The sequence below is a fragment of the Grammomys surdaster genome, unplaced genomic scaffold (genome assembly GCF_004785775.1).
Source record: "Grammomys surdaster isolate TR1022 unplaced genomic scaffold, NIH_TR_1.0 752, whole genome shotgun sequence".
In the NCBI taxonomy this organism is placed as follows: Eukaryota; Metazoa; Chordata; class Mammalia; order Rodentia; family Muridae; genus Grammomys; species Grammomys surdaster.
Window position 1 is genome coordinate 2,812,126 of NW_021605171.1, and position 14,341 is coordinate 2,826,466.

At 35.6% G+C, this 14,341-nt stretch overlaps 1 protein-coding gene across 1 annotated transcript in view; it reads right to left on the reverse strand.

Moving 5' to 3' along the window:
* Grid2 (glutamate ionotropic receptor delta type subunit 2) overlaps positions 1-14,341 on the reverse strand; it is a 1,223,762-nt gene that overhangs the window by 415,904 nt on the left and 793,517 nt on the right. The window contains exons 5-6 of the mRNA XM_028782458.1: positions 8,803-8,856; positions 705-878 (exon numbers count right to left, since the gene is read on the reverse strand). Coding sequence (XP_028638291.1) covers positions 705-878; positions 8,803-8,856 — 228 coding nt within the window. The remainder of the gene's footprint in view (positions 1-704; positions 879-8,802; positions 8,857-14,341) is intronic.

A 14,341-nucleotide genomic window follows, 5' to 3' on the forward strand; every position in this document is an offset into this window, starting at 1 on the left:
AAGGGAAGGGAAGGGAAAAGAGGAAAAGAAAAGAAATAGCTCCAAGGGCTGTCTAAAAGACAGGTTTCTGAGGAAGCTTTGTAAACTGGGTACTCTACAGTCTCTGATTCAAAAATTTGTGTTTAATTTGACGTTCTTTCTGTAATGGTAAGGGCGCCATTGTCTCTTGTGTGAGTTCAGTAGGAGCAAACAGCACCACAGCACATTTTAAATATGCTTTCATTTCTTCCTTCCTTCCTTCCTTCCTTCCTTCCTTCCTTCCTTCCTTTCTTTCTTTCTTTTTTAAAAAAAGAGTTAAAGTTCTTCAACCTAGAAATCCTTTTAAAAGGGAATAAATATCTCTGCCTTTTATGTCACAGAACTAAAGCAATTCTGTTCACTTAATACTTTGAAGTGAGGCCTTAGTGGTGTCAACTGCAGTCCCACTCCAAGAAATGCCTTGTGTCTGCTTGTTTGCTTAGAAGGAAGGAAGATTCATTTATTGTATTTTTATTAAGAAAGTAGGCAGTTTTTTCCACAATAAGATCAAAGGGATCAAAGACAAAGGCTCTTTGCACTCTCTGCCAAAGGCACATAGATGTGAGAGGATAGAATGTGTCCAAGAATAATAAAGTATGACATTTCATTCTAGTGTCATTCAGAGATTTCATCTCAGGCCCCCAAAGATGCACTGTGGAAGATATACTGCACCCTTTAAGACCCACCTCCATATTCTGTGCGAAGGGATCCTTAGGATCACACAGTGTTGAAGAAATTCGATGGTTGCCACGGAAACAACGCTGACTTATATTCTGGGGGACTGGAAATGTCTGCCGAATTATTGTTAGCCTTCCAATGGACCTTCTGACAAGTTCCTGGACATCCACATCATTTATTTCCTAAAAGATAAGAAGAGGAAGAATTAGAAGTTCTTAAATATAGTAGCGGAAATACAAAAGAATTGTCGACCAGTTATTTGGAGGTACAAAGGAATCTGTTTCCCTAACACATCCTCTTCATTTAGCTAGTATTCAGTGAAAGTTATGTGTATTCATCAAAATGGTGAATTCAGTCATATTTGCTTTCAGTTGCTTTACATTATGTAACTTGATGGCTCAACATATCTACACAGAACATGTGGCTTAAAGACGCTTTATTAAAAGCAATTTGATAACCAATTATGCTGAAAATATAAGAGAAAAATATTGAAAGTTCACAAAATAAGATTCAATTACATTTTTATGGTTCATTAAGAGCTTTCAATATATTTTGTGTACCAAGGAAGGAAGATATAATATAAGACACATCCTTGTTCTTAGTGATAAAAATTGGGGATTTTAAATGAACAAAGTAAAAGAAAGCAAAGGAGACACTATTTTAAAATGTTTTCTGATCGATGTCCATAAATGTTTCTTATTGGAAGGAGTTAACCAACTCAATAACTACTGATGAAAGAGTTAACTTTTGCTGTGGTTATTACATAAATATAAGGAGTTCTGTTTATTAGCATAAACCATGTCAATGAAATCTAGCACTATGTAAATGATACTGACTCTGTGTATGCATGCTTGCCAAACTCTAAGAAACTCATTCTATAATCCCGTCCCTTACAAGTCCTTATTCTGAAATTAGCTTTGAAGTTTAGGCTCAATAACAGATACAGAAATAATATAAAAGTGATAGTCTCATGGATATGTGTCTGCTTTACTTGTGATTAGAACCAAAGTGACAAACCTAAATTTTAGTATCCCAGCAGTCTTTCATAAAGCAGCTTGTGCTTCATCGGGCCCATTTGAAACCTTTTAAGCCAATAAAGCGTTTTGCGATGAACAGATTATTGGTGTGAACTGATTTCTATGCAATGAAAATGATTTGCCACGTGCATTCCTATGATTATATGCAAGAAATAAACCCTGCATGATGAAGAGAAAGTAGACCTCCAAGTAAGCGTTAATTTGTTTCATTTCTCTACCATGTTAATTACAAATTACCATACTTTGTGGCATATAGCCAGAAAACTCACCCCTTCTTTATGTTCTTTATGAAATATAGGTTTCTCTAAAAATAAAATACCACCTGCTATCAGCTGTATCCACAGTAACATCAGGAAGTTCTGGGCGATTAATCGTCAATGCACCATAAACAATGGCTTTCAGCAGCGTAAATGCGGTTTCACCTTAGTCTGTGTCATTTCACTGGCCATCTAAACTTTGTCTGGCAAAAGCCTAGTACTTTGAATTTTCCATTACCTGCTCACAAAGCAGAATTAAACAGTGTCCAGCCAATTCTATTTTAATACCTGATATTCATCTGAAATCTTTTAAAGTGAATTAATATCAACCTTGCTACTCAATATCTTTCAGTATTTTAAAATACTACATTGTACAGCCAGGAAGTTTCACCCAGAAGGTAGCAAATGACACACTGCTTTCTTTTTATGTTAATATGGGATTCTTCTTTCCTAATTAGATAACGATTTATCCAAATTTATCAAACAGGACCATCTTCATCTGATTCTCACAAAGTGATAAACTATAAGCTGGAATATTAAAGTCAAAATTTTTTAGATAAAAAATGCCCACTTTGCATCAAGCAAAATGCTAGTTAATTTATTTGGTTTCACCTTTTGTTTTAAAAAATGACATTGACTCACTGTTTATTAACACTTTACAAATAAAAAAAAAAACAGGAAGACTCAAAGGTATTCATTTGGATTATTTTTATTTGAGGAAGATTTTAGAAATATCATGAAAAAAATAAAGAAAATATTGTGTTCTAATTATATAAGAAGCTGAATTGCCTTAATAGAATCATATTGATTAATAGTCAAGAATGATGGCAATGAAAATAGTAAACACACATTATGTCAGTGTTTAGTGACTGATAGCGCTAAAGGAAAAGATCTGTCCCGAGACCTGTCCTAAGGTAAACCCTCTTACAGATCTGTCTTCAAACACAGAAAAGGCTGCTTACAACCCAAAAGTTCCATGAGATGAAGTTTTCAGTTATATCCTTCAATTAAGTTTAAAGGAATGTCAAGTTGAATATTTTGTCTGTTATTATTTGAGGAAGGAAAAATGAAAGTACTTTTCTGAGGGAAAAGAACTTGCCATTCTGAGGGAAATGAAAAGTTTCTCTCAAAAATTTTATTTGAAATTTTAGTTTTGACACTTGATCTTCAAACCTATTCAAGGTGGTGTGGCAACTTGATCAGGACAGGCTTCACATTGACAAGAATCTTATTTTGATCTCCAAAAGGTTCGCTCCAAGTGTGGCAGACAGGAAGGCGTATACACATTTAATGACAGCTGATCAGTTCATCTAAAACAGAAATTCCTTCAAAAACTTTTGAAAAAATTTTTTTCTGAAGTAAATGCTTGTATTAACATAGCAAACCATTGTGCAATCAGGGTCTACATTGCTATTTTTTAAAGTAATGTTTAAATTTAACGATTTTGAAAGGAATTCCATGAGGAACTAGTTTATAAAAAATGAACATTACTTGAGACCCCAGCACTATCAAATATACTAATTGATTTCTGTAAAAGGATACTGAAATATTTGTGTTTTAAGAGACTTTGAAGAGTCAGAATTCTAACATTGTCTTTGGAGTCTTCATTTGCATCTATTTATGAACATAGAATTAACACTATAATAAATACAAGTTTGTCTTGCATAGCTGATTTTTTTAATTTTACTTCTTTGAGAACAAAGCACAACACTGTTTTTCCAAAGAGTAATTATGAATAATTATACATTAGTAAGAGTTGAATTAACATATCCAACATTATATTAATTTACATTAATAGTTTAATGTAGACTGGACTCTGAACTGTGTAAGGGCCAATAGAGGAAAACACAAGGAATTATCTGGTAGGAAAACAGAAACACCCACTGTCCTCCAAAAGTCCTTTAGAATTCACTCATTCTTGAAATCCTGAAACAGGTCAACTTCAGGTTGAAAAAAAGAGAAATTGGGAGGACAAAAAGACTTTCAAGATCTATTAAATCATTTGATAGCCTGAAGTATATTTTTCAGAAAAAAGTTTGTTGTTTCTTTTTCTCATGTGTTCCCTCTTTCTTTCATGTCTTTGCATCTAATGAAGTTCCTGGATCACAGGAAGTATTTAGTAAGTATTGGGAAACTGAAATTTTACTATATGAACCAATCACAGGGTTTTACTAAACTATCCTTTTAAAGAATCAGTAGCTGAAAGTTTAGTATTAGATGCTTACAATGCACTGAAAATGATAAATAATTCTGACACAGTAAATTTCAGTAATGAGATGTTGTAGTCTGCTATGCTGTAGCTTTAAAAGATGTTTTTCTGATATGTTTGTTTCATCCTGCTGTGGTAGAGTTGACCCTGTGACATTTCAAGAAAATCCAACACTAACATCAAATAATTTTGCAAACACTACATTGGAATCTGAAATAAAATTAGGAGGAACAGGAACAGAATAATAATTTTCTTCTTGGTTGATAATTAATATAGAAGTCAATCCGTAAAACTAAGAAAATGCAAAATATTTACTAAATGTCAAAGTGAGAATATAAATCTTCAAATTAAAGACTTCTTCCATAACTGCAGTTCTCATGGACTCACAGAGAATAGTGACTTTAAACTTATTTTAAGTCATTGGAATGACATGAAGCACTGAAGGTCAGAATCAGCATCACCAGGAACAGGAGCTAGAAGCATTGTTAGTGAACCAGATGAGCTTCCAATCTAAGTTCTGGCTTTTGTAAAACAAATAAAGCACCAAGTCATTTGCTTTAGGGCCCTAAAGGGATGTTACTATTGATACAGAAGTCTTTTGTGAGACAGTTCCACTGAGCATGGGGAGACTAGAAACACCATCACCAAACCCTGACTTGATTGATTACTCCCTGTGAGCTGTACAGCCTCTCATTAGTACAGTGTACTTGATGCAAATTAAAATGAAATAAATTGTTTTTCAAGTTTCTACAACTTGTGCCATAATGCATAATGTCAACTTTGATTTATAATCCCTCTCTATAAAACGATTGGTGCAATAAGATTAAATAAATTTTTCCAACCCATTTTAAAATTAGCTACTAAATTATAGTTATGCAAAGTGAAGTAGACAAAAATCACTTTCTTCTTGTTCAGTCAAACGGGCATTAACATGTCTGTGAGGATTTTGTTAGTCTGCAAGATATGCAGCTTTGTAACAAATTTGAAAAATCCATGATTTTCCCCTTTATTGAAATAGAAATAAATCATCATTCTTCTATTAATTTTAATAAGCATGGAAATGGTAAAACAAACAAACAAACAAACAAACAAACATGCTAGAAAAGGATGCGGTTCAAATTTCCTAAAGTTGACTTTAAGAGAATAAGGTAGCTAAGTGGAACTGGATAGAAAGAGAGAACTGACCTTGGATATACTGGCTGATAATACTTTTCCTTGCAAACAAGTTCATTCTTTGTGCTTCTGTTTGGTTCAGATAAAAGCAGTAGCTGATGTAAATGGCACGGGCTGTGGACATTTTATTTTTGTTCTAAACAGTATTGACTTGCTAGAGAGAAATGGCACTTTTGCCAAGGACTGAAAAAGTATGACCAGTAGTAAAACACACTAAACGGTTTCAAGCCAGTGGTGATGAAGCTATCCTAGCAAGCAATCACAGCGAAGTCTTCAGGTTGAGAAAAGAATTGAGAGTTTCTATCACCTTCTTTTCTTCTGGGATTTTTGTTTGTTTGTTTGTTTGTTTGTTTGTTTTGAGGCAGGGTTTCTCTGCGTAGCCCTGGCTGTCTTGGAACTCACTCTGTAGAGCAGGCTGGCCTTAACCTCAGAAACCCACCTGCCTCCATCTTCCAGGTCTGGAATTAAAGGTGTGCACCACCACTGCACAGCTTTCTATCACCTTCTGTAGTGCTAACATTGAGTGAGTGGTTGACAAGTTAAATTGCTTTGTTTATTGGATAGTTTCTTTTGCAACACTGTAGCTAAGATATTATCAAGGAAATACACATGAGTCTACTACTTCTCAATAATAATACTTATAATATGAAGATTGTGAAGTGGACCTTTCCCCTGAAGTTCTAGTTGACCTTGAAAGGTAGAGAAACACCCTTTCATCCTCTTTTTGTTGCTTTACTCTAGTTTGCTTTCAGGATTCAAGTACTACTCTAGGAGCAAAGTTGAAGACTGAAAAAGAAATAATGTAAGGGTTCCTTCTGCAGCCTTACCAAAAGATAGGAGAAAATGACCTTCCATTTAAAAGACTGTATTTATTTGTTTGATCACCCACTAAGAAGGCAAGAAGCCCCCCCTTTTTTTTCTAGACTGCTTTGTGGACACAAGTGTTTCTAGACTGCTTTGTGTACACAAAGTTTACTCTGAACTAAAAAGACTGAAGCCTATGGGAGAAACATTTGTATTTTACTTTTCCATTTGGAAAGGAAAAACATTTATCTTCTATAGACTTTCAGACCCACACTCTAATAGTCAATTAAGTAACAAGACAATGACAGTGAGGTGTAACAAACAAAGATGTCTACTGTGGTGACAGCTTTTGAGTCATTCCTCAGGCTTTGTAAGGCTAGAACCTCATTGAATTCTGTTAATAAACCCCAGGCCAGAAGATATGTATTTTACAGGAAGGTTGAAGTGTTAAGTCCACAGTAAACACCAGGACCCGAGATTACAGGACTACTACAGGAGAATTCTGGTGGTTAGGTAAGTCCATGTCCCTTAGGAACTTGCCAATCTACAAAATGGAGCCATTTCCCTTATTACTAGAAGAAGGGGCAAATGGCTACCTGTGGTGCTTATTAGCATATTGAAGTACACGCTGGCCTCCAGGCTTCCTCAGCATCAAAAGTACTTGTTATACATTTCAAAGCAAAGAGCCTTACCAAACTAAGACAGAAGTATGTTGCTTTTGATAATGCATGTAAGGAAGGAATTCTTGTCAGAACGACAGGCTCAGTTTTGTTTATGAAATAAAAGGATGGGGAGGCAGAGAACTTTTGGGGCTGCTTGGCAAGAATCTGACATGGGCCAAGGACAAGGAAATGGGCTCCTTGGCAGGAATATGACATTGGCCAAGGACACGGAAGTGGGTTTCAGGCAGGAATCAGACACTAGGGTAGAACAATGAAGTAATTTCAGACAGGAATCTAAATCTTAGGCTAGAGCAAAGAAAGAATTTCAGGCAAGAATCTAATATTAGGCTAGAACAAGGAAGTAATTTCAAACTGGAATCTAAATCTTAGGCTAGAATAAGGAAGTAGGCTTCAGACATGAAAATGACCTTGGGCTAGGACAGGGAAGTAGGCTCAGATACTTTGGTCATCCTGATAAGCCCTTAGAAACAGTGATCATGGGAGTGTTCATGGAATTCTGTTTATTGTCTTGCTTGTTCCTTGAATATTTGCATCTATTGTATTGCTAGTTCCTCAAACTAGAAGTGACCTTAATATTTGCATGGAATTAAAATGGTATAAAAGCAAAAAGGAGGAGAGGGGATGGGATAGGGGTTTCTACGGAGGGGAAATGGGGAAAGGGGATGGCATCTGAAATGTAAATAAGTAAAATAGCCAATTAAAAAAGAAAAGTCCATGCTAGTAGCCTAGCTTTTCCCAACTTCTTCTTACCCTAAACTCCCTTCAGCTCAGTGGCTTCCCTTCCTACAGCTACTCATTCTCCTTTTAAACCTGCGATTTCTCAAACTGTCTTCATTTCTCTTCTGTCTGTATGTTTTTGTCTGTCTCTGTCTCTGTGTCTCCTCATCTCTCTCTATCTCTCTTTCTGTTTCCCCCTCATGCTTTTTCCTCTCCTCCCTTCCTCTCTCTCTTCTTTTCTGACAGATCTAGTCTGCTCGCTATGTTTAGTACACATTCTTTCTCTGCTCTGGACTCTTACAAATGTCTCTGGTTATTCTATCTCTCATACCCACTACAGTAAAAACTTTTCCCTTAACCTTACCATGAAGAAGTCATGTTGTCAGTTTATATAATAAGTACATTGTAACAAATAAGCATCCAAGGTAAAATCTATTTTATTTGTTTTCTTGGCTGCCAAACCACAATTTTTATTCAAAATGCTTTGTTGTCTCTAAAACAACTTCATCATTCTATAATTCCCAAGAGCAGTATTGGTACGTAAGTGATTCACTATCTATTTATAAATTGTAGGCAGAGTTGGACAACATCTCATCCCCAGGTCATATCATGCTGCAAGGTACTGTCACCTGTCTGTCCACAGCTGGTCTGTTGCTGTTTTTGCTGATCTTGACTGACAAATACTAAGGCAATAACTTTTTCAGATTGCAACACACTCTCAACTCTTTTTTATTACCTTTGCAAAATATTAGGAAAAGAATCTAAAGAAATTTGACAGTCTTTGTATTTTTAAAACAATAGCATTTCATTGTGAAAAAAAAGACCCTTGTTCTTTGTTGATTCATGTTCCTATGTTGAACCATTAAATTCTCAAGTAGGAAGACAGATATGAAAGTTTTAAAAGAAAGACATTAAAATACAAATGGAACACAGACTCTCCCTTGAGAGATTCACATTGGTTACAAAGAACTGAACTTTTCGTATAGATAATGTCTCTTAAGCAGGCAGTGTGAGCAACTGGAAAAGCTAAAAGACAGACTCTCAGTGGGAAGGTTTTCTCCCCTTTTATAATTCAGATAAAAACTTGTTTCTGTTTTTATTAGAGAGCATTCATGCAGTACACTGAGCTTTTGCTTCCCGTTCTGCTCCCTCTTAGATGTGAGGGCCTTCAGAGACTCCATGTGTGAAAAGGTGGCAGTTGATAGGGGAGGCGTTGTGGGCTTTACCTCATTTATGATGATCCAGTGACAGTCAAAAGCAACCAGATTAGTCTCCACCACCTAGAAGAGAAAACAAGCAAGTCATCAGCATTAATCACGAAGATGGAAGATGGAGCCACTCTAAAGGGATCCACTCCATTAGTGGACCAAACACTGCTTGAAAAGTCTTGGATCCGTTACAGATGGAACACTCTCAGCAAAGCAGTGTAGACACAGCAGTGTTGACTGGCAGACACTGGAGACATGCTAAATAAGTGTGGAAACCGCATCCATCAAGGATAGAAAAATGCACATTTAAAAAAGAAAAACATTTAAACCATAAAGGTTTTAGATTTAACAGATTTCAAATCTCATATCATATTCCTTGTTCTAATACATTTCACTGCTATTATATGTGTAATAAATATCTAAGTAGTACTACAATCTCATTCAATCACAAGTTATTTTTTATCGTCTCAGTGTGTATATTACTGTTTCGACTGAATTCTATTGTGAAAAATGGTTTTGTTGCATGCATTTGAAGTAGATTCAGTTCTAACGTTAAACTGTAAAATAGACAAAACAATTTATATCGCATTCACTATGTTATATATAAAACATACAAATGAATAAATATGTTAGGCAATAATCTTTTTTTTGAGACAGGATCTCACTATGTGTCCTTTAGTCCTTGCTGCTGATGCAGAGCACATGATATAAACCTGTCCTTGGACTCACACACATTTTGCCTTTGTTCCCCAAGTGATGAGATTAAGGGTGTGGACCACCATGCCTGGTAGGGTAGCAATCTTGACTGATCAACTTTAAATATTTGGCATAGGCCAAAAGTAAGCTTATCTCAGCATATTTTTGTATGTATCTCTCTCTCTCTGTGTGTGTGTGTGTGTTTATATGTCTGTATGCATGTTTCTGATTGTGTATACTTTTGTATATGTGTGTGTCTACATATATAGCTGCTGCCTTTGTAACAAGGTTTTCACTATACAGATTATTACACATTTTCTAAGAACATGTTCTTGCAGTTCATGCAAAGAGCATATAACTAGTGAGGCTTCTGTGTAATAAATTATTACTGTATTTTTAGTGGTGGTATTTATAGACTAGATTTCATCTCAAGCGTAAATGTTTTCCATGATGAACTACCAAGGATGTTTCAAAGTGTAAACTGGATTTGGGGGTTGTCCTTTGTCCTGTGGAGAAACATTGATTCAAATGTGTATTGAATAAAAAGAAATGTAGTTGTATTCACATTTGTTATACTGTTAGAATTTTTTCAATTCAAATATATAATTATTTTACTTATTTTTAATATTGATATGTCATACTATTTCAATTTATTTTATTTCAATATGTCATCTGAATCCCATGTATTTGCTGAATAATACAAATTGCAAATACTGAAGAAAATGAAGACTTCTTTTTACTTTCAGGTTTATCATTATTGTTTTTAGGATATAAACATAGTCACAGGTGAAATTTAAAAATACTAAAGATTTATTCATTTTATGTATGTGATGAGTAAACTGTCGCTCTCTTCAGACATCCCAGAAGAGGGCATCAAATCCCATTACATATGGTTGTGAGCCAACATGCGGTTGCTAGAAATTGAACTCAGGACCTCTGTAAGAGCAGTCAGTGTTCTTAACCACTGAGTCATCTCTCCAGAATCTAGATAAAATTTTTATTGAGAATATCACATGGAATGATATCCAGTCTTAACTATAGAAAAAATACTTTAAAGTTTATATCAGTAATAGCAAAGATTTTTTTAATTTTTAATTTTCTTCATTAATATTTATAGAGGAGTATCAATGATTTAATAACCATAAAAAACCATTAGAAAATACATTGAAATACCATCAGAATTTAAAAAGATATAAAGCCAACATTTTGGGTGTTAGAAAAAACTATCACAGTATAAAATGGCAAAATGCTTGTACGTATGGGGAAAACCTGAAACTTAAAATATGGGTTAGAAAGATGTTAAGGCCAAGTCACAGGTAGTACAGACTTCTAAGTAATATCAGTGGCATGACAGAAAATGTAATTTAGGTAAAATTGCCCATCTTATAATAATCTGTGCCATGTGGACAGGTTAAGAAAATCCAAGGGAAAAAAAAACCAAGGAGGAGAACTCTACATTGTATATAGATATTGTTAAAAAATATTTTATTGCAGAACTGAGGGACTACTAAATGATAGCATAAACAGTTTGTGAAGAAAGTGAAAGTAATATTTTACACCATGGTTTGAAATAAACAGAACACAAAACAGTAAGTAGCTTCCACAAAGAACAAAGGCAAGCATAGCATCCCAGACCATGATGCAAGCATCTTAACTCAGACCCAGTCATCTCATCTCAGACTTTGATCCAAGTATTCATCCCAGACTATGATATAGCTCTCCCAGACCATGAGGCAAGAATCTCATCCTAGACTATGATGTAGTCCATGTTCCTCATACAAAAGGAGAGAAGAACTCTGCTGTACTCTCCTCTCCTCCCCACAATCAGGAATATTACAATACAGAATCATTTTAGCAGTATTAATTTGAAACAAGGAAAAAGTTATTAGCATTTACTGCAGATAACTAATCAGTCTCTCTTTCTCATAGGTGTGACCCTCTGTTTGAGTATGTTGGATTATTCCATCCATGTGCTTCATGTACTATAGAAGACCATGTCGTTTAACCTCTCTTTCTAGCTTTCAAATTGGCAAGTCCTCTACTGTTTCCCTGTGATGCTGATTTAAATTCACTAGTTCCATATTTTTTTCTTTAAAGCCATATCTTGATTCCAGCCCAGATAATGTGAGCAGAAGTGGTGCAGGACACTTCCAAACCTGTGTGCCTGTGCCTGCATACTAATGTCTGTGTGTTTCTGAACACTTGCTTGTGCTTGCTCACTATACCTTGTAGCATGTGGATACTGTGTCATGCCCAGGAATACTTAGAAAGTCACATTGTCTCTGGCACAGAAAATAACTTTTCTTCACATTTCCTGCTGTCACACTGAGGTAATATGAGACATTATATTTTGGGTCTACTTTTTACAGTAATTCAGCATCTCTTGTCTAAAGTAAAACATTGATACTAATACCTGGCTTGTACTTTTTTACAACCTCAAATTTTAATTAACATAATTACTAACATAACTGGAGCTTCTGTGACTTGATAAAGACTTGATTTGAAAATTACAGGTTGTATGCTGGGCATTTTAGTGGATATTAAATATTTGAGATTTCCTTCTACAAGTACATTTTTCTTTGTAGAAAGAAATCAATTGCTATTAGAATGATACTTAGTAATAAAACGACAGAGATGCCCTGTCCCTTTAATCATATAATAAAGGATATTTATACATATAAATCCATGAAATACTGAAGTGCCATATTTCAAAGAAGCAATTTAAAAAGCTATAATACATACAAAAAGTTATCTGGAGAAATGTCCACTAAAGGAGGAATAGGATTCCTTTAGGTCAATGTTAATTTGTTCATGAATTAATAATAAGATCACATGGATTCTTGGATACTTTTGACCTTAATGTTACTGAAAGAAGGCAATATTTTAAACTGATTATAAATACAGAAACATAGTTTGGAAAGGGGCATAAAAAGTGTGGAGGTCAAGAGTCTGGACCTTAGGACCTTGAATGATGACCTGAATTATAGAAGAAGGCACAGCTGGCCATGCTATCACAGAGGCTGAAACCCACCAGTGAGTTAAAGGAGAAGCAGGGTATCCTTCTCACAGATTAGCAGCCTCACATGGCAATACTCATTCTTAAGGAAGACACATTTAAAAACAAGCAACTTTGGCGCTAATTGTCCCTAAGGAACAACAAATGACCACTGGATATCCACATTGGTTTACCTGATAATTTAAATACGTTTAATAATATTGTTCCGTTTCCATGTAATATCACTTAAGTTCCAGCAATGCTGTGAAACTAGGTGGCATTGCCAAGTTAAAGGACAAAATTCTAGATTTTAAGACAGTACTATTTTAATTATTTCTGGGCATCCTAGAATTTCTAAAGTCTTTGTATTTATTCCTATAGTCATAATAAAATTCATTTAAGAACGAATTTTTTTCTCCAATGATATATTCTCATTATCAACTTGACTGGATTTAGAATTACCATGGAAACACATTCCAGGTATATCTATGAGATTGTTTCCCAAAAGGCTAAACTTAGCTGGAAAGACCTGCTATGAATCCATGCAACACCATCCCATAGGGTGGGGACATAGAATTTTATGCCTCCCCTAAGAGATTCCATGCTTTAAAAATAAATATAAAGCTATACTGATCTAAATACATAATGGGAGTCCAGGGAGACAGTACAGAAGTGAAGAGTATGTGCTGCCACCAGTGAGCACTCACATGACAACTAACTGCTTTAATCCCAGTGCAAGGGATCTGATGCCCCTCTGGCTCCCGCAGGCACCAGGCTTCAGCAATGCTGTCCCCTCCCAGGAGCACTTCTGCTTCCTGACATCCGATACATCCTCATTGGCTGCCATGCTTCCTCCACTCTGGTTTCTTTTCAAAGTGGACTGTGTTGTTTTTTAAACTCTGCATGAAAATAAAACCCTGCTCCATTAAGTACTTTTTGTCAAATTTTTGTTCTGTTTTGTTTCATTTAGAACTAGAAAAGTATACATCTTTTCTCATCTTTCTTACTTAAATAGCACAGCTCACACTTTACTGGAATTGGATTGAAATTCCCCTTCTCACATACTGGCTTTTTAAAAAAAAAATAATAGAACTTCTCTCATATCCAGGCACATTACTGCTACAATTCTCAGGGCTTATTGTGTGGATTATTAGTAACTTCAAGTTGTGCTTTTTAAACAAAACATCAAAAAATCTGAGGTCATAATAAAATAGGAAAGTAGCCATAATTCAGTAATAGCATTTATTACCATGATGACTCAGAAAAGGTGCCTAAAAGACTACAACCCTTCTGGACAACCCAGAGCAAACAGCAAGCTGTAAGGGAAAAGGCAAAACGGAGCAAAGCTATCCAGCAGGAACAGCAACTGAACTCAACAGAGTAACAGGCAACATGGAAATAGGGGTTTTTCCTCGGTAATCTGTTTTGAATATTCTCACCGCGTAAGTCTTTTTCAGCATTAGCCATGGGTATTTAGGAGTGTGGCAAGAGCATGTCCCACATGCAGCGCAGCGCTGTGAAGCCCAGTCCACTTCCACAGTTAGCAATGTAATTATAACAAAGGAGACCTTCCACCTTCCACAAGACTGAGCTTACTTTAAGTGAATTCCACTAAAAAGAAGGTGACAGAGGAATCAAGCCCTGTCAGGGAGACGAGCCATGAGTAAGGACAGACCATCTGTCACTGGCAGGACCTTAGGACTTCTGAGTCTTTAGTAAGGCCCAACAATTTATCATCATGTCTTCCACGGCTTGCTCTCAAATCTTTAGCTGTGCTAAGTAAGACAATCTGAAGCAAAGAAATCAACCACACTGCCAGTGTGCGTAGCTCACTCGGATTAAATGCAGAACAGATCCTACAAGTAC